At 39.4% G+C, this 26,160-nt stretch overlaps 1 protein-coding gene across 2 annotated transcripts; it reads right to left on the bottom strand.

Annotated features, from left to right (window-relative positions):
- Positions 1-14,886: 14,886 nt before the first annotated feature.
- On the bottom strand, positions 14,887-23,293 carry rdh8a (retinol dehydrogenase 8a). 2 transcript variants are annotated; one of them, XM_026164626.1, is made up of 6 exons: positions 23,271-23,293; positions 18,684-18,845; positions 17,175-17,354; positions 16,296-16,389; positions 16,013-16,196; positions 14,887-15,906 (listed from the first exon to the last, which is right to left on the bottom strand). In XM_026164626.1, the coding sequence occupies exons 2-6, from the start codon at positions 18,832-18,834 to the stop codon at positions 15,679-15,681; spliced, it is 837 nt and encodes a 278-aa protein (XP_026020411.1). In that variant the 5' UTR covers positions 18,835-18,845; positions 23,271-23,293; the 3' UTR covers positions 14,887-15,678. The 2 variants fall into 2 exon arrangements, with proteins under 2 accessions (XP_026020411.1, XP_026020410.1); XM_026164625.1 differs by lacking the exon at positions 23,271-23,293 and adding an exon at positions 21,073-21,439.
- Positions 23,294-26,160: the final 2,867 nt, after the last annotated feature.

The following is a 26,160-nucleotide window of genomic DNA, read 5'->3' as shown; positions in this document are numbered from 1 at the left end:
GGATTTACTGTGAATTAGCACGCTGATTTGATGCTCTTTTTCATTGTGCTCTGTTGTGACGAGGACAGACTAGCCTGGCCCCTTTACAGATGGGTAGATTACATTTCACCGACTTTTTAAAAGCCGTGCACTCAACTGATATTTTTTTGGCAACGTCACTGGTCAGCTGTCACATCTGTCAAATTCATTTTTTTGAAGGAACATTTTAGGAATATGGAAATTCAAAAACTTGCATCATTTTTTCCAAATTTATCTTCTGTGTTTACCGACACATGGTACACTAACTTCACAGACATCAGTCATTCACAAGGATGGATTATCTGCTCACATTTGATATCCCAAACATAGAAAAGACAGTGAAAAGCTGAACCAAAGCAACCTTTCTTGTGCTTTCAAATTTTCACCAAGCTCAGACTGAACAAAGGAGCACAATGGTTGCTCAATGGTGAAGTGAGCCAGCTCTCTCTAATCAGTTTGGAGGGCAGCTGTCTAGCAAAGACTTGACAGTTACCATCCAGCTGGCTCAGACTCTGGGAACCAGTGAGAAAGGCTAAGATGCACTTTGCACCATTATAAGCATACTTTGTCTCTGTCTTAGTTGTTTTATTATTATTTTATTTTTTTTTAACTTTCTTATTCTTCACACTATCTCTTTCTCTTTTTCCTCGAACACACAAAAAAGTAGCAAGATCACACTAGCGTTTTTGACTTTTACCCCCTGGTTAAACTATAATCTGTGGTTTTGTTCCAGGACTTCTTCCAGTATTTACAGCGTCATGTGGTTCAAGTTTCCCACATTATAGGGAACTGCATGTGGTGTGGGCTGCATGTGCAGTTTCCTGCAGATTAACTTTGTATGCCTCCCTCGTTACTGTGACAGACTGAATCAGGCTAATGTAAATAAGCATTCCTAACTTTCAACAAACCTATGGCCCCCTGAAAACCAAAAGCCCCTCTTGGTTGAAAGTGAGAGAATTCCATCAGGAGATCTAAACTTCCCTCTCTCCCAGATCTCAGGCTTGCCTTCCCACAGACGCCCGAGGCTCAATGACTTTGACTTCCCACATTTAAGAGTGTCTAAAAAAAGCATCTTTAAATTGCAACCATGAGCTGTGTCTCTTTCCCTCCTCCCACACACATGTTCTTACAATCTTGATGAGGGTCTTAAACGCAAGGGAAATTCTAATCTCCTGTGAAAAGTGTATTTCCTATTCCACCTATCATTTCTTCATACACAACACAGCAATAACTACTGTTGATCTGGGGGATGCATGCAAGAAAACAAGGAAGTGAAGAAGAAAGAAAAGGTGTGCTTAGACAGGAAACCTTCTGTCTCACTTCACCAAGATGGCAGTGGTCTGTTTCTAAAGAATCTAAGAGTTTTACTCCTCCACACAATGAACTCACTTCCTGTCATTATTTACTGGGTGCCAAAAACTTGACCAACCGCGTCACACAGCATAAGAGAAGAAAAAGAAACTGAACTTTGTATATGTAGCTTGTTAAAGAGATTGAATATATATTTTTCAAAGTTTAGCTGTCAGTGTGTAAGTAATTAATCTTACTGTGAAAATTTTAAAACTCTTTGTAAATGTATCTACTCTGCAAGCTTTATCTTGCTCTGTGAGTTTTTCTTAGGCATGATAGTGTAGTTTGGAACTTGATCTCTGTGAGATAGTCTGTTAACACTCATCCCTTCAGAGATAGAGGGGGAATAGAGTGTTGAAGGTGTGTTATTGTTGCACTTTCAGCAAAACTATGCAGGCTCATTCAGGGGGCCTGTATGATAAAGCTGGCATAAAATAGATTATACCACAACCAAAGTCTTATCATGCATACCACGGAGTAGGCCCACATCAGGGTTCATGAAAGCATCTACAAGCTTTCATAGTTATCACCAGCAGAAAGTAAAGAGCTGAGGTTGGAGATTTCATGGTCAACAGCAAGGCCAATGTGCACCTGGAGAGGGTTGCAGTAACAGATTCAGCGTGAAATGCATAAGCACATTTAGTCATGTGGACATATTCAAGAAGTTTACTTGAATAGTTTTTCTTTTTACGTCTACTTAACAACTGCTTAAGACCTCTATTCTTCTACAATTTAGAGAGAAACATTGAGCTTTTTATTTAGCTACATTTACCTGCCAGCTTTCAATTCTACAATAGAAAAAATGATGATGTATTGAAATTAGCTACACCATGACAAGCTGCAACAATGTGTTAGACTGCGACAGGCTGGTGACCTGTTCAGCGTGTACCCGCCTCTTGCCCTATGACAGCTGGGATAGCACCCCCACACCCACCCACCTCCCACCCCAGCCCTCACATCCCTCTCAACATCACCCTGAAGAAGAATATGGAGCAATAGATTGGTGGTAATAAGATATAAATATAGATAAATTACATTTTTCCAAAATTGATGTTATGTTGTTATGGTTGTTATGTTATGTACTGAATGTGAATTTGTACAACTATTAGATGTAAAATTCATCTAAGGGCATATTTTCTCAATTGCTATCAGATGTTGAATCCCAGCATTGCTTGATATGTTATCTGGCTCTGCTGTTTATAGATTTCTTTTCCCCTTGAAATAAGATAAAAAGAAGTTATCAGTGACTTTGTTGTGGGTGAAAAAGTAAGCACTTTGATGGATATTTAAATTTACTTTTCCTATTGAAAGTCTGTGAAAGCTTAGTTTGTGGTCAGAGCAAAACTGTCACCAGTCAAGCATTATGTCACACATCACTGCTGCTAAAAGCCCCTGTTTCATCTCACAGACTGCTTTCAAAAACATACAACTCTATGAGGGTCTTAGCCAAACAGAAATATTTAATAAAGTCTGTCATGGTCCATGATTCACAATCCAAATGGCCCTTAGTGACCCTTTTATCTTTCCCCCTCAAGTCATTCATTGACACACACTGTAAAATAATGACAAATCCATGAGAGAGAACTAATTAGGTGTAAATGTTCCCAGTCTTTTCTACGTCTTGATTGCTTAATGAACATGATTATCGCCAATCAGTCTGGGGAAAGCAAATAAGTGTGTTGACAAATTCTACATGAACTCACTGAAAGAATATTAGTGTACTCTATACTGCTGTCATTATAAAACTTGCAGGTTAACAAAGCTATCATCGCTGATTTGTAGGGCCACATACAATTACAGACAAGTCAAAAATGATAGATAGATTGAGTCTGTACTCTTCCTAGCCCTCGTATTGCCAAACTTGCATTTGTATACTAATTTCTGGGTCACCCCTGCAGACAAAGAAAAAGAAAATATGAACAGAAATGGATAATAACCTCAGAGTCTTGGCCCGTTTTAGAAGATATGTGAGAGAAACACTTCCCCAGGGTCTCTCCCATGCCATTATCCCATTTCCCTTCTCCCCTTGCTGAATAGGACAATAACTGTAAATGGCAGCTACATAAAGCTTGCACCAGTACAGAAGTTCAATCTGTTACAGTGAAAGGGTTAGTCAGACCCACTTTTTGCAATAGGTCACAGATATGGATGTTTAGTCATGGCCACGATGATGGTTTGGTGTAAGGTTTTCAAATCCTGATGCAATGAATATTCAGAGTACAGTCACACACTCAGGCATGCAGACAAGCTCACACCCCTCCTTCTCAGTTCCCTGACATAAAGGCCAAAAACAACTATACACGTCCTCTCTAGGGTTTCATTAGATGGAAAAACATAAAAGATAAATAAATGAACTAACCCCAAAATTGTTGTGCTTGCGTGGGAGACTTCAAAATGCTCCAAAATAGTGTTCCGTAAGGCCAGAAGAATGAGGGTCTGCAACATTTCACCATACATGGGCTTGTTCTCAGTTCTCAATTCTCTGTCAAAACCGTCCACCACAGTCACTGCGGTGACCAGGCTCCTGCCACAGACTGCTGGGATTGTGCATGTTTTTTGTGGGGGTTTTTTCTTCTTTTTTTTGGGGGGGGGGGGGGGGGGGGTGCTTTTGTTCTGAAGTTCTCTTTTGTGTTTAAAAACACTTTGTACACATACAGCCACATTTGAGCACATGTGTAAGCTTTTTTTGACTCTCTTGAATAGCATGATTGTCACTGTGTCTGTTCCTGGGGTTCTACTGACTGAAGTGGCTCCTGATAGACACAGATAGCTGTGATGAGGAATGGCCATGTTTCTGTTGTAGGACGGATAGACGGACAGACAGATGCACACAGACAAACACACACACACACACACACACATACACACACACACACACAAGGAAAAAGGAAGTAGTGATATGAAAAGACAAACAGCAGCAGGTTGCACATGCATCAGTTTCTTGATAACAGGAGTAAATGTTTAAGGAGTAACTTCAGGAGTCATTTATGGGAGGCTGAGAGACTCCCACAAGTCAGACCTTTTAGACGTTAGAATGACTCACACACACACATACACATGCACACATAGACCCACACACAATGATCAAGTTCAGACACAGCTGTTTTCATCACCTCAGACTTGCTGTGGTGTCATCGTACGTCCTGTATAATCCACTTTTTCTGTTTGTTTGAATTTATGTGCATGCAATGCATGTATTTCTTTGCGTGTGCATACATGACTATACATGCAGATCAGTGCTTTTGCAATCACAATGGACCCTCTTTGAAAGCTGTGTTTATTCTTCAATAAGCAACAGATGAATCCAAGTGACACAAAAATATATAGTGCCAAAGCCAGCTAAAATACTCGTCCTGCTCAAGAGAATCAGTAGTGATAATCCTGTATTCAGGGACCTTCTGACCTCCAGACTTTTAGTAGTGTCGGCACGTAGCAGTAACTGTCAGCCCTGCATCTATGGGAGATCTGTGTTTAATTTGCAAAAGCCAGCCTTGCCAGAGCACAGAGAGAGTGAGAATGAAGGAGACAGAAGGAGCTGGGGAAATAAAGCCAGTACTTTTGTCTGTGTATTTAAATGTTGAGAGAACATTTCTGAATGTGTTTTTGAACACTGAAAAGGGTGAGTTGGGAAATCTCTGCAATATGCGCATAAGATGCATAGAGACACTTTGAGACTTTTAGTGGTTGTAGTGTTATAAAAGAAATGTGCAAGTGGCTGTTTCAGTATGTGTGAAAGAAAGACGGGGAGTTACTGCAAAACTGCATAATTAATAGTCTGTGTATGTCTGCCGATTACATTGGCACAGGTCTGTGCCCACAAGCTTGGGAGAATCCTTTGCTATCCAAGATTACCCAATTGCAAGAACAACCTATTACAAACAGACATCGTAGCAATCATCAGGAGCTGCTTGTAGCAAAACCATGCACAGACAGAACAACTTACCCTCACGGAGGGTTTTTATGTTGAAATTATTGCTTTACTCTCAGTTCCTTGGATTGTGTGTACAGACTTGTGCAAGTGGGTGTGTAGAACTGGAAACTGTGGATGAAACTGACAGATAACGGTAATTTCTGTCAAGTTTTTCTGGTTCTGCTCAGTCACTGGGACTGTCAAGCTGAGGCATGCCCTTTTCCTTCCACCCTGGGAACCAAAACACTGAAGCTCGCTTGCCTAAGTGCCTGGCTGCTCTTACTGGGAGCTGTTCCCATCCTACTCATCTGTTTATTATTTTCCTGTGAGGGCTTGTGTTGTAAGAGGAGCAAGAAAGGGGGAGGTGGGGATCATATTGGAGGGAATATTCACTCATGTTTCATTGAGAATACCTCTAGAGATTGAGATGACAGATTTTTGAATACGAACAAGCCATAAAAATATCAGGAACCTGGCAAACATGTTCTGTCCAAAAGATTTGGTTAACAACTCTGATCGTGTAATAGTAAGCATTCCTTTTACTAGGTTTGGATTTAATGAAAAGTGGCTTTGTGAGGTAGTCCACTAGTTGGCTATGAACAAGAAAATGAGAACCCCTAACCTCAAGAACCAAGACAATGAAAACATACAGGAATGTCCCTGTTTGTACTATGTCGTCCTCCCCTGTTTCCAAGATTTGGCTGCAAGTTTCAACACCTAGTATTTCTACATGACTGATGAACATTGCTCATTCGTCACACTTGAGGTCACATTGACAGTTAGGTTACGTGAGCGAAACCCACAACAGCCAGACAGTCGCAAACACAGATGCATTTGTCTATTTGTATGATCAGCATAAGTAGAATTGAGTTGCTAGCTGTGCAATGAGCTGTTTCCACTCCTGCCCCGAGGGCTCCTGGATGGAGTTTCACCATCAGCTGTGGGTTTTGTGTGCTGCAGCGAGTGGGCACTGGGTACATCCAACCTCTGACCTCCCCCCAGCCTCAGGAGAAGAGGGCTTTTTCCTGAGAAAGGGAAGACCCTCTTTCTGGTCCCACACTGTCCACTCAAAGTCACATTCCAAGGGATGCTTTTCCCACCATGAACCAAACATGTTACTCTGTTCATTTTTGAAAAAATGCCAAGGGAGTGGGCGATCACTTGAGTGGGGTCCTGCCCAGTACTCATGGCAGACTTGACCTTTGGCAAATACCACAGTTAGGCCATTCTCCATAGGTCAGGGAAAATATGGAGAGGGCCCTGATCTAGGTGAAAGGTCTGGTCCTTCTAATTTGATATAGAAACATTTAATTATAATCTGGTTGAAGACATTTGGGTCTTCTGGGATTTTCGTGACCAAATTCCTGTACAGGACCTAAGCACAAATGAACACTAACAATAGAGATCCACAGTGAAAAGTATTTGTGCCCTTCCAGATTTTTTTTTCACAAACATTTGTCATATTTGTCACACTCACATGTTTCAGATGATCAAACAAATATTAGAGAAAGATTAACCAAGTAAATGTAAAATGCAGTTTTTGAAATATGATTTCCTTTATGCCTAATAACCTGTTGTGGCACCCTTGGCAGGAAGAACTGCAGTCAAGCATTTGCAGTAACTGCCAATGAGTCTTTCACATCTCTGTGGAGGAATTCTAGCTCACTCTTCTTTAATTCAGCCACATTGGTGGGGTTTCAAGCATAAACAGCCAGTTTACGGTCATGTCAGATAATCTCCGACTAGGCCAATCAAAACTTTCATTGTTTTAAGATTTTTTTTATGTGTCTCTGATCATTGCCCCAAGTCTGCTTCAGATTCACTGCACAAACTGATGGCTGGTCATTCTTCACGATTTTCTGGTAGAGAGCAGAATTCATAGTTCCATTAGTTAAAGCAAGTCATCCAGGTCCTGAAGCAGCAAAACATCCTGTGACCAGATCACACTAATACTGCTCTGTTTGACTGTTGGTGTGAGTTCTTTTTATGAAATGCTGTATTAGTTTCACATCAGATGTAATCAGTGCAAGCCTTTCAAAAAGTTCAACTTTTGTGTCACCAGTCCCCAGAATATTTTCCCAAAAAGTTGTGGGGCTCTTCAAGCTGTTTGGTAGGCCAGTGACTCCTGATAAGGTTCCCCACTGTTCCAAGTTCTAGCTGTTTTACTTTTTTTTCTCACATTGCCATTTGAGGAGTGTTGGGTCTGCCATAATCACACATTTGTCAGTATTGCTGTAATGTAACTAATGTAACTATTACTGCACTAAATTCAGTAATAACATTACAGTTACAACCTGCTTCTGTGCTCTTGTGCTACATTCACTTGTTTTCAGCTTCAGCTCTTTGCAAGCATCTGTACAGACAGCATGCTAATTCAAAGCTAGCCAAGAACCCACAATGATAATAAATCTGAGTCCATTGCCAACCTCAGCACAGCAGCCAGACCCTGAACTTCAACAGGTAACAAAAGCAATGATGAACAGTCAGTCTGCAGCTTCCATTTCTAGCTGTTCATGTTTCTAGAGTGGAATCGGTTTGTGCTTGTATGTAAATACTAAAAGAAAGATCCTAGAGCTTATATTATTGACTGGTAATTATGAGACAGTGTGTTTCAAGTCATTTTATGAAATAATGAGAAAGTAATGTAACTATTAGTGCAATAAAATACTATAACATAGTGTATTGCTTTTAAAAAAAAGTTATGACTGATCTTAGCAGTCCATCCACATCTTAAGGATAAAGGACTCTCTTTCGAGGTTGCCAATGTTCAGATTTTGGACAGAGAGGACAGATGGTTTGAAAGAGGAGTGAAAGAAGCCATCTATGTCCACTGTGAGCGACCATCTTTGAACAGAGGCGGTGGTTTGCGACACCAACTGTCTGCCATCTATAATCCAGTTTTGAGTTCCCTCCCCAGACGCCTTAACGCCCACTCACATCCTGGGCCATCTGACCTCAGGAAATCGCATGATAAGGTGGGCCAGGTTTCACAATGAGCTCATCCAAAACCCTGGCTGATTGGGACCCACACCCATTTTCACACCTTGGCTCAGGTGATTAGAGAATCATCAGGGGGTCCTTTTGTCCCTCTTTGGGGGGGTTACTCCCACTGGGTTTAAATCTGGGACTCTCTGCCATTTGACCTTAGAACTGAAGAAGCTTCTCGGATGAGAGGTGAAACGTCTTCAAGCAACTTAAAGAAGTCCAGATGCTTTTCTTTGCAAGCTCCTTTGACTACGATGACCTGGATGACTGAGAACCTTCACAGACTTATGAGTGATCTGTTTTCTTTTTCCCCTAACAAATCAAATCATAATTTAAACAACTATATTTTGTATTTATTCGGATTATTCAGAAGAAACAGAAATACCCCACACAGCTTTCTCAAGTTAGTTTTAACTCAGGCCCTAAATATATACAAAATATAAACAAATGTAAAGGATATAGGGAAAGTTATTCAAATTTAGTAATTTATTTATAAACTTTATTTATAAGGACATGTTATATGCTGCTATTATGTGCAGGATGAGTGATTAGTCTTTGAATAGCACTACTGTAGCATACAGAAAGGTTTAGAAATTTAACATAGCCTACATTCAGCCAATGCCACAGTAGTATCTCCCATGCAATTTAGTGAATTTCAAGTATTTACCAGCATGGAGATCTCTTTACCCTTGGCTCTCACAAGCAGCTGTCTAGCTATACATCCATTTTTGACAGCTTTTCCAGTTCAGGGGATTCTTTTCCAGTATAAAAATTTACACCCACACTCATGAGCAATTTAGAATTATTAATTAAGAAGACATACAGATTCTAACCCAGAACTTTCTTAAGGCCACCATACTAACATCTCCTCTACTGTCCATCTATCTAATTTATTCATGCAACTGATGTCACTGCACTATTAAGTTTGCAAAGTTAGATAACGAACATTGAACTAAGCTGAGCTTCACAGCAGTGTCTGTTCTGTAATAAATAAGTTATTACATCCAGTTAAGCTAACCTCTTTGCTCCCTACCCTCTCCTAATTTAGTCCATGATAAATATTATACTTAAGTGGAATTTATAGTTCAGCAGGGAGAGTGCATTCCCAGTCTGTTGGCAGTCCAGATACCTGCAGAGAACTGCACCCCTTTTGCGGTTTTGCCATCCCAAGTGAACTCCATTGTTGCTCTTTTACTCATTACAGCCCAGTAAGTATTTGGCTTCTAGCATTATGCAGAAACAATTATGAAAATACCCAAATCCAACTGTGAAAGAAATATTTTAAGTTTAGTCTGGCACAAAGCTGAGATGCCTTTTTTTTTTAACCTGTGATATTTAAAATGAACATGTGTTTTATTTTCATTATCAAAAGATTTTTTTCACAACACATATACACTATCAACATTATGACCACCTCCCTCTGCCTGAAGGCTTGAAGTTTACAGGGAGAGCAGTTGCAGTCGCACATATTGTCCTTGTTTTGAAATACGAGGCCCTTCCCAATAAGATTTTAAATATTTAATACTGAAAACTGCGAACTATTTATTTCTGAAAGTGACATTTGAAAATCTAAAAAGTGCTAGCTTTATACATACAAATTTATGTTGTATATATATTTTGGGTTTCAGTGATACTGCCTTAAATTCTGTGTAAATTTTCCTTGTCCAGAGCATTTCTGAGCAGGTTCTGTTGAAGGCATTTTGTTTTGATTCATGCTCATGTAGCTACCTTTACCTGCACTATAAGCTTGAACAAGAGTACTTCTCCCTCAGGGGTGCCCTTTACAGTGCAACACTTCCCCCCCAGCAACCGCAACCAGGCTTTTCACATACAAGCGAAGTTAATGTGTGTGAGGTCTCTCTGTTAGAGCCTCAGGGAGATACACATCATCTAGTAGATTAGATAGAAAGAATGTGAAAGCAAGAAAACAAATCAGAGAGAAGAAGAGAGCTGTGGTGTGATTTTCTTTGCTTAGAGTTAGGAGGAGAAATAATTTAAAATCCAAAAATGAGGAAGCAGGGGAAGCAGAAGAAAGTCATTGAAAGTATCTGTTAATAACAGACACACTGAGAGAGAGACAGAAATGGAGAGGGAGTCCGGCCAAATGACAGAGGCGTGTTTGTATTCTGATTAGACTGAGCCAAATGGAGGTGGCTACACCAGTGGAGATAACAACAAAGACATCTCTTCACTCGGCACAAAGCTATGAACATCTTTTCACGGTCAATCGGAGGAGGCATTCTTTTGTTTTGATAAAATAAATAAATAAATCAAATCGGGGGGGTGTGTGGGGGGGTGAGGAGAATCAGTCTTGCTGGAGCCATAAATGCCACACAAAGAAGACTGTTCATCTCATCTTAAATGAAGGAGATGATCACATGCCTATTGGTTCTGCATTCTGTGAGCATGTTCCATATGCTTAAGTGAGGGACTTTTTTAAACTATGTTATAATTAGGTTCTTATGAACTTGGATTTTGAATGTCTATTCACTCTCACCGTTGCTGCCAAAATGTGATGCACTCAAGCTGAATAAACAATGATCTGGCCTCTTTGGGTTAAGACAGGCTTCCTGGCGTGGGTGTGCCTGAACCCTTTTAGGTTTCTCATCTTTGGCGACAGTAAATAGATCATACCCATGGCAGGGCTGATCAGAGAGGCTGGGATACAGCCAGGGTTGCCAGGCAAGGGAAAACTTCAACAGCAATAGATTCTCTGATGAGGTAACTGTATCACACAGAGAGTAAGGACTAAGGGCTATCTGTGTAGTCTTCTTTCCATCTGACTCATCCATGCATGCACATGAACATCCACTAAACTCTGGCTGCCAGAGGCATAAGGGGAAACACAACCATCCTTGAGAAACAAATTAAAAGCATCCGATGGTTGGAAATATTCCCTCCTCTGTGTTGGTTGAACCAGAAAGCAAAGCCTGTTGTTATTTTTCTGTAAATTAAAAATATAAATGCTTCACAGCATGAAATTCCCAGACACTAAATTAAAACGCAGAGTAAGAGAAACAGGAAGATGTAGTGAGAGATTATAACTTAGAGAAAGAAACAGGAGTTGTCTAAAAAGTATGAAAAGAGAGATTTGTTAATCTACCTGGTCATACTGGTGATTGTGCTTTTGTTCATTTCTCTTTGGACTCATGCTTCTTGCCTTGTCTTGCCCTCTCAAACAGGAGTTTCTGGTTTTGAGTAAGATTTGTGCAATGACGCCAGTGGCTTTGCTGTCAGGCTTATCTTATGGAATATTACACCAGGCTGACCTCACTGTCCAAAAAAAAAAAAAAAGCTGATCGTGTTACCCCAGCTCAGATTACATCATCTTTAAGCCCCGCACAATCAACCACCATCCCCTTGTTTAAGATGTATAATGCCTGTACACAGATTGAACCCTCTAATCACAGGACGGCAGTCTGTCAAACTGGTAATTTTGAGAATATGAACAAAGCAGAACAATACGACTTGGTAGTAGGCAAACTGAGTCGTGGTCTGGAAATTCCTGACAGAGTGTTTATGTTCTGGAAGAGCTGTGGTGAAAGTGGACAACACTAATGCTATAATGACTGTGACAATAGGAGTTCTGTGTCTGTAAAACAATTTGTATGGCGAGGGCCAAGATTTTTTTTTATTCTAAATAATCCTGAATGACCTTGAAAACAAGCTCTACTCAGAATGTGAGATAATGACGCCCTCTCCAAGTGACCCATGTTGAGTCTGTAAGAGGTCATTGCACAGTGGAGCTATCGAGGACAGTGGAAAGGGGAGCCAGACAGTGTGGCTCAGATATAACGAAAGGAAAGAGAAAGGGAATGTCAGAAATCAAGAAGTGACAGAAAACAAGGGAGATGGAGAAGAGGTTGTGTTTTTTGTTTCTCTCTGTGGATTATGCTGCCCTAATGAACCCAGCTACCAAAAGTCAGCCACAGGGCAACTAGGGCTTCTCCTGTTTTTATTATATGAAGACAGATAGTTCCCCTCAGACCTCACTTCAACTTTAAGGATAGTTATGTGCCCCATGTGGCTACATCTCCATTCACAGCCTCGTTCACCCTATGCAGCCTCGTTCCAGGTTTTCTCGACCACTTAAACCCATTTCTCCCATAAGCATTAAACCTTTAAGAACTGTTGCTTTAACTTAAATTTTGTCTAATGTCTACTGCGTACCAGTAAAGCAGTTTCTGACTCCTTTGAACAAATTGCAAATTCTTGGTTGATATGATGATGTTCAATTGTTTCCTGTACACACAGGCTGTGTTGTTTAAAATGAAATAAATTGCAACAATTTGTGAGGAGGAGGAGCTTGCTCAGATAAACTTTTATGAGGACAGCAGCCTCCTGTGAAAAAGGAAGACGAGTAAGGATGTGTGCAAGGAGAAGACAACAGAGCACAGAAAGATGCAGAAGAGTACAAAGTATAGTTATGGCATACACAGTTAATCTCTCAATTATACCTTTCTGTTCCTATGGAAATTAATGCAGCCGTTTTTATTATTTTTTCTGTAATATTATTCACAGATAGTCAAAATGTTTTTAAATAGAAATTGGAGTAAAAATAGAAGTTGGATAATCCTAGCTGACCTGGGATGAAACTGAAGCACCCTGTCTAGACGTCAGCATGACTTTGAGTAGCATCCCACGGCTCTGTCTCTTTCCCTTTCTCTTTGCCTTTTTGCACTTCCCTTCTCTTCCTGTCTGCCCTCATTTTCACAGCTTGGTTCTCACAAATTTCTGCCCTTTGCATCTATCTTTTCTTTTTGATCTTTGACTCTCTGTTTTCTTATTACTGTCGGTTTCAGGCTTAGGTGTGGTTATTTGGTGGTGATGATGACAGTGAAAGCTGGATGTGGTAAAATGCCCATGCAGACAGATTGAAAAGAATGTATCCCACTAACATGCCAAAGATAACTACTGAGGTTCTCCTTCTTTCATTCAGCTGTTTGTACTCATATATTTTCTGTCCGAAAATGCAAGTGGTTGACTGCTAAGTACACATCAAGGCTGCATAAGGGCAGAGCCAGAGTATGTTTACAGGCTCAGAAATTGTGACAGGGTTACAATTAAGGGAAGACCTAACCACATTGCATTACCCTCATTATATTGCAATGACATTCTCAATTGTGAAACAAAGGTACAAAACAATGGTTTAATAAGACCTCTTGTTTAATGAGACTTTGCTTTAACTCTTGTGTTCATTCAGTTAGTAAATAGGTCTTCCATTCAGGTCTAGGCACCCTAATTCTCATTTTCCCAAGTGCGACACACACCACCCCCTGCCATTAGCCTTCGGTGTCCCACATTGGGTCTTGGCATCCCCCTGAACATTCAGAACATACAGACTCCTCCCCCAACCTCCTCAGATTCCCTATTCCCCTTCCCCTCCAACCCCTGTACACACACCCATTTGATTGTGATTGACAGTGTCTTTGTTCCATTGTGCAGAGCTGTCGCCTCTGATGAAGACACATACACAGAGCCGAGGCACTGCACTCATTGTACACTGTGCAGAAATTACAGGTCTGCAACCAGTTGCACTGTCCGTGCATTCAGACTAGGTGTGCGTAAACAGCTTTGTGCATGGAAGGTCATAGCAAAATGTGATAGGGCAGAGTGCGTAGGAAGAATGGCTAGACTGCTTTGGCCATACTGCAGGCCTCATCCACTGTGGACCAGGACCAGGGGGTCCAGGCCTGATAGGCTAAGAGGGCCAGCTGGAGAGGGAGGCTCGGGGCTGCGCAAAATGTGTCTGAGGTTGTCAATAGTTTTCACCCCTCCTCAGGGATGGGAACCAGGTCACATTCTCTCACACGGCACAAAGCCGGGTGTGTGTGTGAGAGGGTTGGAGGTTCAAGGGAGGGGTTTTGATGGGGAGCAGGCCATGACCTCTTTATATCCATCAACAGATCACTATCTTGGCCCATAGACATGGTCTTATAACACATTCACATGCATGCAAACACATGCTAATTTTTGTGCATGAGCACAGACAATTTGTCTCACTGACAAAAATTTAAGTGTGTGCTCAAAAATTGGCCTTATGCAGGAGTTTTTGTTTTGACCTGTGTATGAAATTAAAAAATGATTTTTGAACACATTCTCTTATTATATTTTTTTCAACCAGTATTTTCAAAATATCCATAGGGTTTAACCTTGATACATTTATTACTAATAGATAAATTGTTACAAATATAGCTAGTGAAAAATAAGTGTAATGGCCAGTTTCTCAAACTAATTTAATTAAATATTGTCCTACTTGTCTGTCTCAAGTAGATACCAGTTCCTGGACAACTTCAGCTGCTTCTCAGCAGTAGGAAAACACAGGTGAAGTAAATTTCACTGCACCAGATGTCTCAGTAAACCATACTGGTGAGCCAGAAAGCACAATGTCAGGACCCCAGAACTACTTCAGGCAAATGGAATATTTTGTTGAAAACTGTGCTTTTGTGTGAATAATACTGTAAAAATCAGTGCATGTCCCGTGTAATCCACAGGTTCGGAATCAGGGTAAAACAGTGAAATGCCGCCCCCTTGTGGTGTCGACTGAGTCTGTCAGACAGAGAGCTTTCAAAGTCAAAGTGGTCACGTTTTTTGTTATTTGTGTTCTTAAAAAAACATTCAGAGTAAATCAGAATTCACTTTATTTTTTCCATTAATTTGCTTGGTAAAAGTATCTGATCCAGCCCTTTGTAAAACTTGAAAAAACAAACCCAAACCAAAACAAACAAACATTCAGTTTATCAAAGATTAGAAATATGATTCAACAGCAGTTATGACCATGAGAACATTATATTAAGGTGAACATAAAATTAAGGGCACTGAAGAACAAAAGATGAAATATTTATATATATATTTATCATATATTCTGACTCTGTCTTATATGTCATTACTCTGATGAGTAATGAAACAATACCTAGGTTGCAACTTATGGTATTGTGATTGTGATATTTATAATAATTTTATGGTTTCTCTCATCATCTTAATTTATTTCTTGTGCTTTGACATCTGTCCATGTGTTTCAATCTTAAGTTCCATCTTTATGTTTTCATTTAACAACATATATATCCAACAACTTACAAAGCAGCTGTTCAGTTCTTGTCATACTACCCAGACTCTGGCATGAGTTCCTCGTCATATTATATATACAATAATCCAATGTGTGTGTTGTTTGTATGTCTGTGTTGTGGTGTATGCATGTTTCTGTGTCAGTACATGAGGTCACCCTATATATAACATTTCTGTGACAAACTTGTGCAGCTGTGCATGTTGTCTTGAGAAGCTTATTGTGGCTCTGTCTTTAAACTAAAAGGTGGCTCTTCTCTCCAGGTTACTTGCTCTAGTCTAGTCTGTTCAGGAAACCTCCGTTCAACAAACTGGGAGGTTAAAGTTAAGTGACAGAATTACACACTCCATCTTCAGTTAGGTGAGATGGTGCGTCTACGCAGGCAGCTGCACGTCAAACACTTGAGGATGCTCATGGTGATGTGCATGAGAGGGCCGAAATTGAAGAGTAGATTGTAGAATGTGTTTACAGACAGGCCTCCAGTCTCATCGGCATATTTCAGGGCCACAATGGGTGTGTAGAGGCTGTTGGTCAGATTCCTGAAGCGTGGGTTGTTTGACTCAATAACCTTTTTAGTGCACTGGAAAAGATAAGAAGCAACAGAACATTTTAACGGCTGCACGCAGAACATCAACACAAATTCCTGAACTGGGTTCAGTGTAGGAGTTAGAAACCAATTCTTTTACCTTAGCTATGTCATCTGGTGTTTGGCCCATGGCCTCAAATATATCTATTGATGATGGGAGGTAAACGTCTTTAAAATAACGAACTGTGTCAGCATCCGCACCCGGATACTCCATCTTAGCCACATCCTCCATCATTTTCGTTTCAAATTCAGTGTGCACTGGGCCAGGCTCAATCATGGACAACCTGGGGTAAGTTAGATACAGTGTGATCAGTGGGGATGGTATTTTCAGTAGAAAATAAAGACACATGTGAAGGAAGACTAGCGGAAAGAGGGTAATCTACCTGATATTGAACTTCATCAGTTGCACAGCCAAACTCTCACAGAAGCCCTCCATTGCAAACTTAGAAGCAGTGTAAACATCGTTGAATACCACACCTGATTAAAGAACAACAAGAGGAGATAAAGAAGCTCAATGCACCGTAGAATGAGATTTCAAAGTACTCAATCAAGAATAGAAATCACTCACTTGATTTACAGATAAAGGACTAGGGTTAAAAAAAAGTAGCAGGCAGGACAACACAAGTGTCAGACATTATGCAAGCTAATTCAGCAGTTTATCAGAAAGCGTCCAACCTGCTTTGCTGGAGGCCACCATTATGCTACTTCAAACAAGTTAAAACAAACACTAAAAATTCTTTGCAAGAACTTGCAGTTTGACTCAAATTACTGTAAGTTGTCAGAGCTTTACTGGAAATGTGAAACAGAGACCAACGAATAATAATATTAATATAATAAGGAATTTTAAAAAATCATTTAAATTACCTAACAGTTTCATCTACGAAATCTACAGATATAACTTCAAACCATAAAGATAAAATTGCTGTTAACTTTCCTTTTGGATAAAACAATGTCAGCTTATACCAAGCTAAAATTTTGGAACACGTGCAGAGTGTTTTGCAAGTCATTATGAGTGATTATGGAGACTGTTGACTGTTTAATCGTCAAAATGTATATTCAATATGTTCTCTTTTGATATGCAGGAATCCAGTAAGCCTTATACCAACCAAAGTTGCCAGATTTAGAACCTACATGTAGCTTAATAGATTACAATAAACGGTCTATTACATGGTTTATTGTAATTTGTCATTCTCAAAATGTTTTTGACGTTCAGTTAGAATAGCACTACAAATTTTCTTATGCATAACTAATTATACTCATACCCTGAAGACCCATGACGCTGCTCATGACGATAATGTGCCCTGAACGCCTCTTCTTCATGTCTGGCATCACTTCTTTGATCATACGAACCACTCCAAAGAAGTTGGTCTCAAATACTTTTTTCATCTCCTCAATGCTGATGCTTTCCACAGGTCCAAGCAAGCCCACACCTGCATTGTTGACTGGCAGGAAACAGACACACAGATAATGCATTGTCCATAAATGCAATGATCAAAAAACAAAAACAAACAGAAATAGAGCGATATTTGACTTTATTACTTCATTAGACCATTTGTTAGTTAGTTGTTGGTTTTATGTCTGTGAAGGTTCTCAGTCATCCAGGTCATCGTAGTCAAAGGAGCTTGTAAAGAAAAGCGTCTGGACTTCTTTAAGTTGCTTGAAGACGTTTCACCTCTCATCCGAGAAGCTTCTTCAGTTCTAAGGTCAAATGGCAGAGAGTCCCAGATTGACCTTAGAACTGAAGAAGCTTCTCGGATGAGAGGTGAAACGTCTTCAAGCAACTTAAAGAAGTCCAGACGCTTTTCTTTACAAGCTCCTTTGATAAAGCTGGTTTTACTTGATACTGCCACCAGATGTCAGTATGTGACAACAACATGAAGGTCTGACGTAACACCAGGCTGAAGAGCCTTTGGGTCTTGAGTAATTAGGCGAAAGGGGATTTAATGCTGGATTTAGACTAAGATGTAGACAGGTTTATAAATAGATACTTTATCCAGGCTAAAGGTTTAAGGACCATAAGTGAAAAGCGTTACGTATTCAGAAGATCTGGTAAAATGGACTTTACTGCACTATAAAATTACTTGATAAATTCTGGATCACACATTGTGAGATTTTAGTTGTGAGGATTACTATTCAGAAAAATAAAGTATTGCAGCTGCACAGTGCTGTAAGCTTAGCTTCAGCTATCTTTCTCTCGGGTTATTAATGTGGTAGCCCATTCAGTTTTGGTCCATAATCTTTCTGACCACTGGAATTTTAAGACTCAGACTCCTCCCTCCACATACTCTAAGTGTCAACTGCGCAGTGCAACTACTGTTTAAAATATTTGTTTCACAAATAATCAAAGCCTTTGTCCTGAACTGTTGTTATAACTTTAGCAATAGCACAGGGCTTTACTTTTTATAAATACATGTATATTATTATCATTTCCACTGCACTTTATGTTCATATTGTAACCATCTGTACATATTATAGTGTTTTTGCATACATCTCTAATTCTTGAGCTGCTGTAAACAGTTGAATTTCCCCAGTGTGTGATTAAATAAAATCTATGTCTATGATATTATAAATAGCATAGACTTTCTATTGAATACGCAAAACTATAAAATGAAGCAGAACGATAGTGTTCCATCATATGTTAAAAAAATAATTCTGTGTATAAACTCTTGTAAAACACATAATAAAAAAACAAACATACACTTATCCAAGGACAGAGAATCGATCATCATGACCTGCTTTTTAAAGAGATATACACTTTGTGTCCCACTCACTCAGAATATCAATATGGCGGTCCTTAACGTTATTGACGCACTGCCTGACGGACTCATCGCTACACACATCTAATGGAAGCAACGTCAAGGTCTTTCCATATACGTCTCCAGCTGCCTCCACCAACTTGTCCTTCTTCTTCAGGTCCCGCATCGTGGCAATGACTGATAGGGAGACACAGAGAACTGTATGGAGATAATGTGGCTTCAGACTTTGCAAAAATAGATATGATAGCGGAAAAGTGTCATGTAACACAACTTGAAGAGGCAAAGAAATGTTTAGGAATGTGAGGAGCACTTAAAATTATCAGTACTGGAATAGTTTATTATTTTAAGATATTAATGCCTTTACACATTTTTCTGACTATCACTGTTGCATTTAATATGAAAGTATTAATGCAATCATTATATTTTTAATGCTGAGGAAGTGACAGAGGACTCAAGTGACGTTACTAAATTAACTTTTTTTCTTGGACAAACACACCAGTGTAAAAACAAACAAGCACCCACACATGCTCAGATAGTGACACTCAGACGTGTGGGTCAGAGTTCCTGGAAAAGACCACGCCTGTTAGTTTACAGGGGACAGAATTGATTTCCTCTGAACTTTACCCGCTGGGGAACATTAACCTACATAAAGCGGAGGAATCTACCATGACCAACAACAATGAATATAAGCGCCGCTGACTTGGCTTCCACAGCTTCTTCCTTTTTGTGTGCTCTGCTTACACTTGGCAGACTGGCGTTATGTAACTGAGAAAACAGAGGCACTGGTGTTGCACAATGGCAATAGGCAGGAATAAACAACCTCTTATTCAAATTTTCACCTAAGTCTACCTGTTGTCATTGGCAGACAAAAGCAAATCCTCACCTTATTCTCATGTGAACAGAGATGAGGTTGGATAAGTAATCAGATTTGGACCACTTTGCTGTGGAGGCTTGGACTGCTGTGCAGTGTTACTGATGCAACATGATGTATAACAATGTCTATCTATCTGTCTGTCTGTGTGTCTGTCATATATGCTCTACGCATAAACAACATCTTATGAAGAGTAATTGGGTCTACTTGAGACCAGGGTGTCCAGGAAGGGTTTCAAGGAAGCAACAGAAAGCTTTGCGTTTTGATTGAGACATGAACAAGAGGTCTATTGTTCTAAATGCTCCTGAAGGAATTACAACTGGGCAGCTTAACTATTCTTGAATGAACCACACTGCAAACACAGGGGTATTTTAAGGCCTTCTCTGAATTTCATCCATGTCACTGCAACTAATTCCTACTTTATGCACAACGCAATATTTAATCTCGGCTGGATTTCCTAAGGAATAGAGCAGATCAATGCAATCGCCAAGATGTGGCCTTATTGAAAGCAGGTCACACTGTTCAAACCAAACGAGTGTTGGGAGGGAGGGAGGTTTTGTTTTCCTCATCTATTTCGCAGTAATAAATCCCATCATATCCCAGTGGCCCCTAACAAGAGACAGAGAAAAAAAACAAAACAAAATAAAAAAACAAGGTTTACTGAACCCTGTCCAGTTGTTCATACCATGTTAATAATGACAATTCTAACTGTCCATAACCTGTCAAAGTAAGAAAGGGCTGACTGTAGCTTTATGGCAAATTATACAGTTTAGAGTCATAGCTAAAAACAAAATCTGGTCACAAGGCTCTTGGTACAAACCCCTCTAACATAATTCTGTCTGAGGCTCCACAGATTGACACAGGAGGATTTTTTTATTCAGTTCTAATTCCTCCAGTGACATTAATAATAGCTGGGAAGCAGGAGAGGACCAACAGTGTCAAAGTGTGAAACCTTAACTCCACTGCCTACCAATGAAGACTTCAAACAAGGCCCTTGCTTTAGAGTGAACCCTCGCTTGTACAGGTCTCAAACTTTGTCCCCCTTTCAACACTCGCTCCAGTGAGGGGACTATGGGCACATTAGACACGGCACTAAACCGGAGCAGGCGGTCTACAATTCACTGCAATAAAAGGGGGCTTTGTGCTGGAGAAGTCACTTGAAAGAGAACTGACAAGACCTCTTTTATGAATCCTGCCTGGCAAGCGGCATCCTTGCAGAGCCCTACCCTGGAAACTGCGCTTTCAGATGATAATAGTCGAGTCAAAGGGGCGACTGAATCCCAGTGCTTACAAAGGGATATGGATCCGATATTACAGGGGTTAGCATTTTAATTTAACCCACGCTAGATCACGTATGAGCGTTTAGACGGAGCGTTGCGCATGAAACTTGATCAAACTTTATGCGTAAAGGAAGCTTGCAGCGTGTTGCAGGGAAAAATAAGCACGAAATTGTATTTCAAGCGAACCACAATATTGCAGGCTTGTTACAAACAGGTCCGATCAAACAAACAATGTAGAAGAAAGCGCATTTACCATGGTAACGACTCTTTTCATCTTTGGCCAGGATGACGGCAATTCGTAACCCGATGCCGGAGGAGCAGCCGGTGATCAGCACAACTTTCTGCCCACTGTTCGCCATGATTTGTCCGTATACGCGCAGTGTTTTTCAGGGGTCTTCTGCTCCAGATGGTCCCAGCCGAGGGAGCTACCGATAACCGAACTTTAAAAAACTAAAGCCGATCATGCAGCCACAGCAGCCATGTGAGCGCCTAATTCAGTCACATGTTTCATAAAAATCAGTAAACACACACCCCCCCCCCTCAAAAAAAAGACGTGATACCGCAAACACCCCTTGCAGTTACTTGATAGGTGCCGACTGCCCTAGAAAAAGTAGCCTAGTTAATTTCCTTAAAAATGTGTGGACGTGCACGCGCGTGCGTGGAGGGGGCAGTGCTTATTTGATTTCTGAGTTGGTGACCCCAGCAACTGTAACAGTAATCATGGAGTTAATCGTCACAATGCTCCAGATAAAACCTTGATCAGGGCTTTTTCAATAAGTTGCCTATCCTATGATTCAACACTGTAATACGTTAATTTAATTAGAATCTACTTAGCATAAACTAAAAATAAGCTAAAGCACACTATTTAAACGGGCTTTTAAAATAACAGGTCCACATATAGCTTCACACACAGACACACGGAGAAATACACACACATATACTCTCCAGCTTTAGGTTATTTATAAAACATTCCAACCTTTGCTGAAATTTAGTTTGAAAGGTATTTACTTAATGCTCTGCGTTCCACTGACACCTAGTGGTAAGGTAGGCGCAGAGCACTGAAATAGCACCGAGGCTTTCTGAACTCATCGTGCAAAATAACATAAACAATGTTAACTGCGATATTGTTGTCCATTCAGGTAATAAGGCTATTAAAAACATAGGAAGAATATTCAGAGTTTGTTTTTCAGCAGTGCTGTTACCGAATGGCTGTTATGTTGACCAGTGGACTCTGTTCTTGGCTCATGTTGTGAGGGGTCAAAGGTGCTCTGATAAGACCTCAAATGAAACTTGCTTCTTTTTTCTGATGAAATACTGTAGTGCAGTACTCAGCGTCTGTCATGTTTGGGCCTGTTGCTAAATGTGATGCAAGCACGTGCAAACTGTTACACTGAAAAAGGAATGATTCTCACACAATGGTAGAAGAGTAAACATTTATGCTTTTTGATCAAAGTTTTGGCTGGTTGTTCAGGAAGATGGTATATGATTGGGGAAGAGTGCACACATAAAATTAGTGAATTAGTGTTTGTAATACGTCTGTTCAGAGGTTAATGTCGTTTTGTTTGGTTGATTAGTTAAGGGTCATTATTTGATGTCAGCTGCATTTGTTAATGTCAAGAAAGATTTGTCAGCTGTGATAGTCAGAAGAAGAGATGCTGAGAAATGGTCATTTGGTGTCATTCTGTGCTGCTTTATATGGTATGACATATATGGTGGATGCTTCTAGCCCTTGCTCTAAAGAGTAATCTAAGGTAATTATCCATCCATCCATTCTCTTCTGCTTATCCATATCAGGATCACGGGGGCTGGAGCCTATTTTAAAGTGACTAATAAGTGAATAAGCTATTGAAAGTAATCAGTATTTCACATACTTCCACTTACAATTCTTATGGTTACATTTCCCTTTTACAAAAGTCTTTGCATTTATTTAACTACTATGTGGACCTGGATGGTGTAAACTTGTAGCTGCCTGTAGCTGCTTGTTTCCCCGGTATTGCTGGTTCAGCTAAGAAATAGAATTAGCATTTTTCCATTGACAACAATTATTAAATACATGAAAACATGACATTAGGGATTGCTACTGTATTTAAATAAATCAAATAAGAACCTTAATTCAACATGATAATTAAGGGCTTTTGGCACCTATTGGCACTCAGTAGCAGAGATGGGCAGTAACGCGTTACTTGTAACGCGTTACTGTAATCTGATTACTTTTTTCAAGTAACGAGTAAAGTAAGGGATTACTATTGCAAAATCGGTAATTAGATTACCGTTACTTTCCCGTAGGAACGCTGCGTTACTGCGTTACCAAAACCGTGATTTTTTTTGCGAGAATGTCTCATGACAGTGACGTCGTTGGTGACAGCAGCTGTGTGCAGATCAACAATGGATAATATATCGAGTGCGGGAGAGAGTATGAGCGTGCAGCGTTTAAAGTGTGGAAGTACTGACCTTACTTTGAGTTTGATTCCATAAAAAGTGACAAAAACATTAGCGTCCATCGTGCGTGGGAAGAAAACTTCTTTTTACAGCGAAAAAAACCCCCTAAACTTCCAAGCAAGCACCGAGTAGCTACGACGTGATGGGAAACTCACAGAGACACTCGCGCGGATTCTTCAACTGACCGCAGCACACCTGCACCAGGGTAACCCTCCGCCTACCCTGCTCCTGCTTTACAGGTGAAAATAGAGCAAAAGGACCGCTGAGTCTTTGACTTTATTTATTTTCTGCTGTGTTTTACTTGCATCTGTTTGAAAGAGTGAGTGAAAACACAAAAAATATTTTATTTTATGAGCTGGAATGTGTAGAAAATAGGTTTAAATGTTAAACTAATTTCTTCCAGTCAGAGAATGTTGCATATAATTAAATGTTTTGCTTGATGCATAAAGTTAAAAGATTAAAACTGATAAAACAAGTTTTAAAAAGAGACTTTTCCATTTGATTACATTTTGTATGATGGCTTATGTAGAAAAAGTAGAATTGGGCTGAAAGATCTATCGCTTTATCACCTCTTCAGGTTGTAAATTGTGTTTTTAAAAAGTAACTAAGTAACTAAGTAACTAAGTAATTAATTACTTTTGAAAATAAGTAATCAGTAAAGTAACGGGATTACTTTTTTGGGGGAGTAATCAGTAATTAGTTACTGATTACTTTTTTCAAGTAACTTGACCAACACTGCTCAGTAGCATTTTTTTTTTGGTTTAGTCCTTACACGATTCGCACTGCTGAAATAGAACAATTTACCCATTTTTACACAATTTTACACTTTTTTGGCAAATCCTGTCAAAGTTAATCTGACTGATTCAAAAGCAGGTGTGAAGTGCCATGTTTTCTTTTAGCTCCCTGTTCCCACTGCTGCAAAGCACACCACAGCTTGATATTTTCACCACCACACTTCAACAACAGATGATATTAGACAATGATGTGCAGTGCCTGGTTTTAAGCAAATGTAATGTTTTGAGGTCTGCCCAGATCAACATTTCATTCACTGGACAAAAGAAATGTCATCTGTGTCATCTGTCAAATGCTTTCAAATGCTATTTTGGAAATATATCTTGAGGCCTTCTGCTCAGGGACTGTTCAACCGTAAAGGCCAGACTGGTTAAATTCAGCTAACCTTGTTGAGGTTCTGGCATGTTCTTCCAGGTCCTGAAGCTCTTTGAGAGTGATTTTTGTGTTCTTGGTCACCTCCCAGTTTGCCCTTTTACTCAATACAGCAGGACAACTAGTAGCTTCAAACCTCATCCATTACTGAGGCTACTGCGCTACAAATAATACTTAAGAAATGCTTCTGAATTCCTGGTTTTATTTGCTTTACCCTGATCTATTCGTTTCTTTCTAAATTATTTAGTTTGAAACAGGTGGGCTCCAGTAAAGCTGTATATACATCATGAGGATATTTAAAGCAAACAGGATGCACCCGACTACAGACCAGAGTGCCACAGCAAAAAGTATAAAAACATCTACATATGAGAGATTTTCTTTTTTTTCTCTTTAATAAATTTCTAATCCTTTCTATAAACAAAATTGCACTATTATCATGAGTTCATAAGAGTACATTGGGAAAATGCCAATTATATTCATTTAAAATGATAGTGGAAGGGGTCTGAATGCTTTCTGTGGCTGTTCTATTCAAAATTAGAACACACAGTACAAAAGTGATTGTCATAGACTTCTAGTCATCACTGCTTGTGATAAAGACCATATTTTGCTGACAACACAGAGCAGACTTTCAGCCTACACTGATTGAGACCCAGTTTTTTTCTTGCTGTCTCACAAAGCTAATGACAGCTTATTTAAAACCTAATTGTCACAGTGAAAACAGAAATTAAAATTAGATCATTAAAGTAACAGAATTTGCATTGTCAGATAAACCAGACTTTTACAACAGCAGGTGTTTCAGTGTAAATTAAGGTTATATACTTACTCGATCATTTGGCTTACTGATATTTAAGTGCCAGAACAGATCAGTAAAACCATAAGCAACCAAAAGTAGTAATATATGAAAAAAAAAATGCCTATATATTATTCATGGTTCTGCAAAATAAGAAAAAAACTGTGCAATTATTAGCAACAAATTAATGACCTTTTATATTATTTATGGCCCATTGAGGCCTGAGCATATATATAATATATAAAATTGAATAAAACATCACTCAGACCTTAGGAGAAACTAGTCTTAAAGCAAGAGTCGTCTTCACAAAAATAAGTCACCACATAGGCTACTCATTAAAATACATGGACTTTCCAAAATGCATTATTTTTATGTTACAAATCAAATTCAGTGAAGCATATATATGGTTCCTTGTCTGTTTATGATATATATAAATGTGTATATTAAAACTACCTGCAGAAACTACAGGAAAATAAATACATATAAGTTTAAAGGAACATTTATTTATGAACATTTTCCTTGATTCACTCTCATAAATATAACACACAGATCAAAATGCAAAGTACAAAAACATTTATACTTTTCTTTAAAGCTTTAAGTTAGTTCACTGAACTGAGCACACACATATAGTCTAATACAGGCTGAGCTATTCTATGACATAGCACTTGATGGGATGGCTTCCATAAAAGAGCCAGGTAGACAGCTGCAAAAGAAAATTAAGTGGATTTTTGGGTCAGTGTCCAGCCAAATTTAAAAGAAAACAGTGAAGTGTAGATCTTCTTACAACCAAAATATATTAAGATCGAAATTGTAAATACATAACAAGAACTAAAAAATAGCATTATAACTACTGGTGGTACCCCTTATTGTCTTTTTTATACATAATTAAATCAAGGTGAAATTAGTTACAAATAGTGAATTATAATAGTGAAGTGATAAGACCTAAAG

The sequence above is a fragment of the Astatotilapia calliptera genome, chromosome 4, assembly GCF_900246225.1.
Source record: "Astatotilapia calliptera chromosome 4, fAstCal1.2, whole genome shotgun sequence".
NCBI classification, from domain to species: Eukaryota; Metazoa; Chordata; class Actinopteri; order Cichliformes; family Cichlidae; genus Astatotilapia; species Astatotilapia calliptera.
Note: the sequence above shows the minus strand (reverse complement) of the source record. Positions and strands in the feature narration are given on the sequence as shown.

Excerpts from the sequence above, each read along its gene's own strand:
- rdh8a (XM_026164625.1), bottom strand. The coding sequence starts at position 21,178 with ATGGCGAACAGTGGGCAGAAAGTTGTGCTGATCACCGGCTGCTCCTCC. Across the intron at positions 18,846-21,072 it reads TGAAAAGAGTCGTTACCATG|TCATTGCCACGATGCGGGAC; the intron begins GTAAATGCGCTT and ends TCTCCCTATCAG. Across the intron at positions 16,390-17,174 it reads CAGCGTCATGGGTCTTCAGG|GTGTGGTATTCAACGATGTT; the intron begins GTATGAGTATAA and ends TTCTTTAATCAG.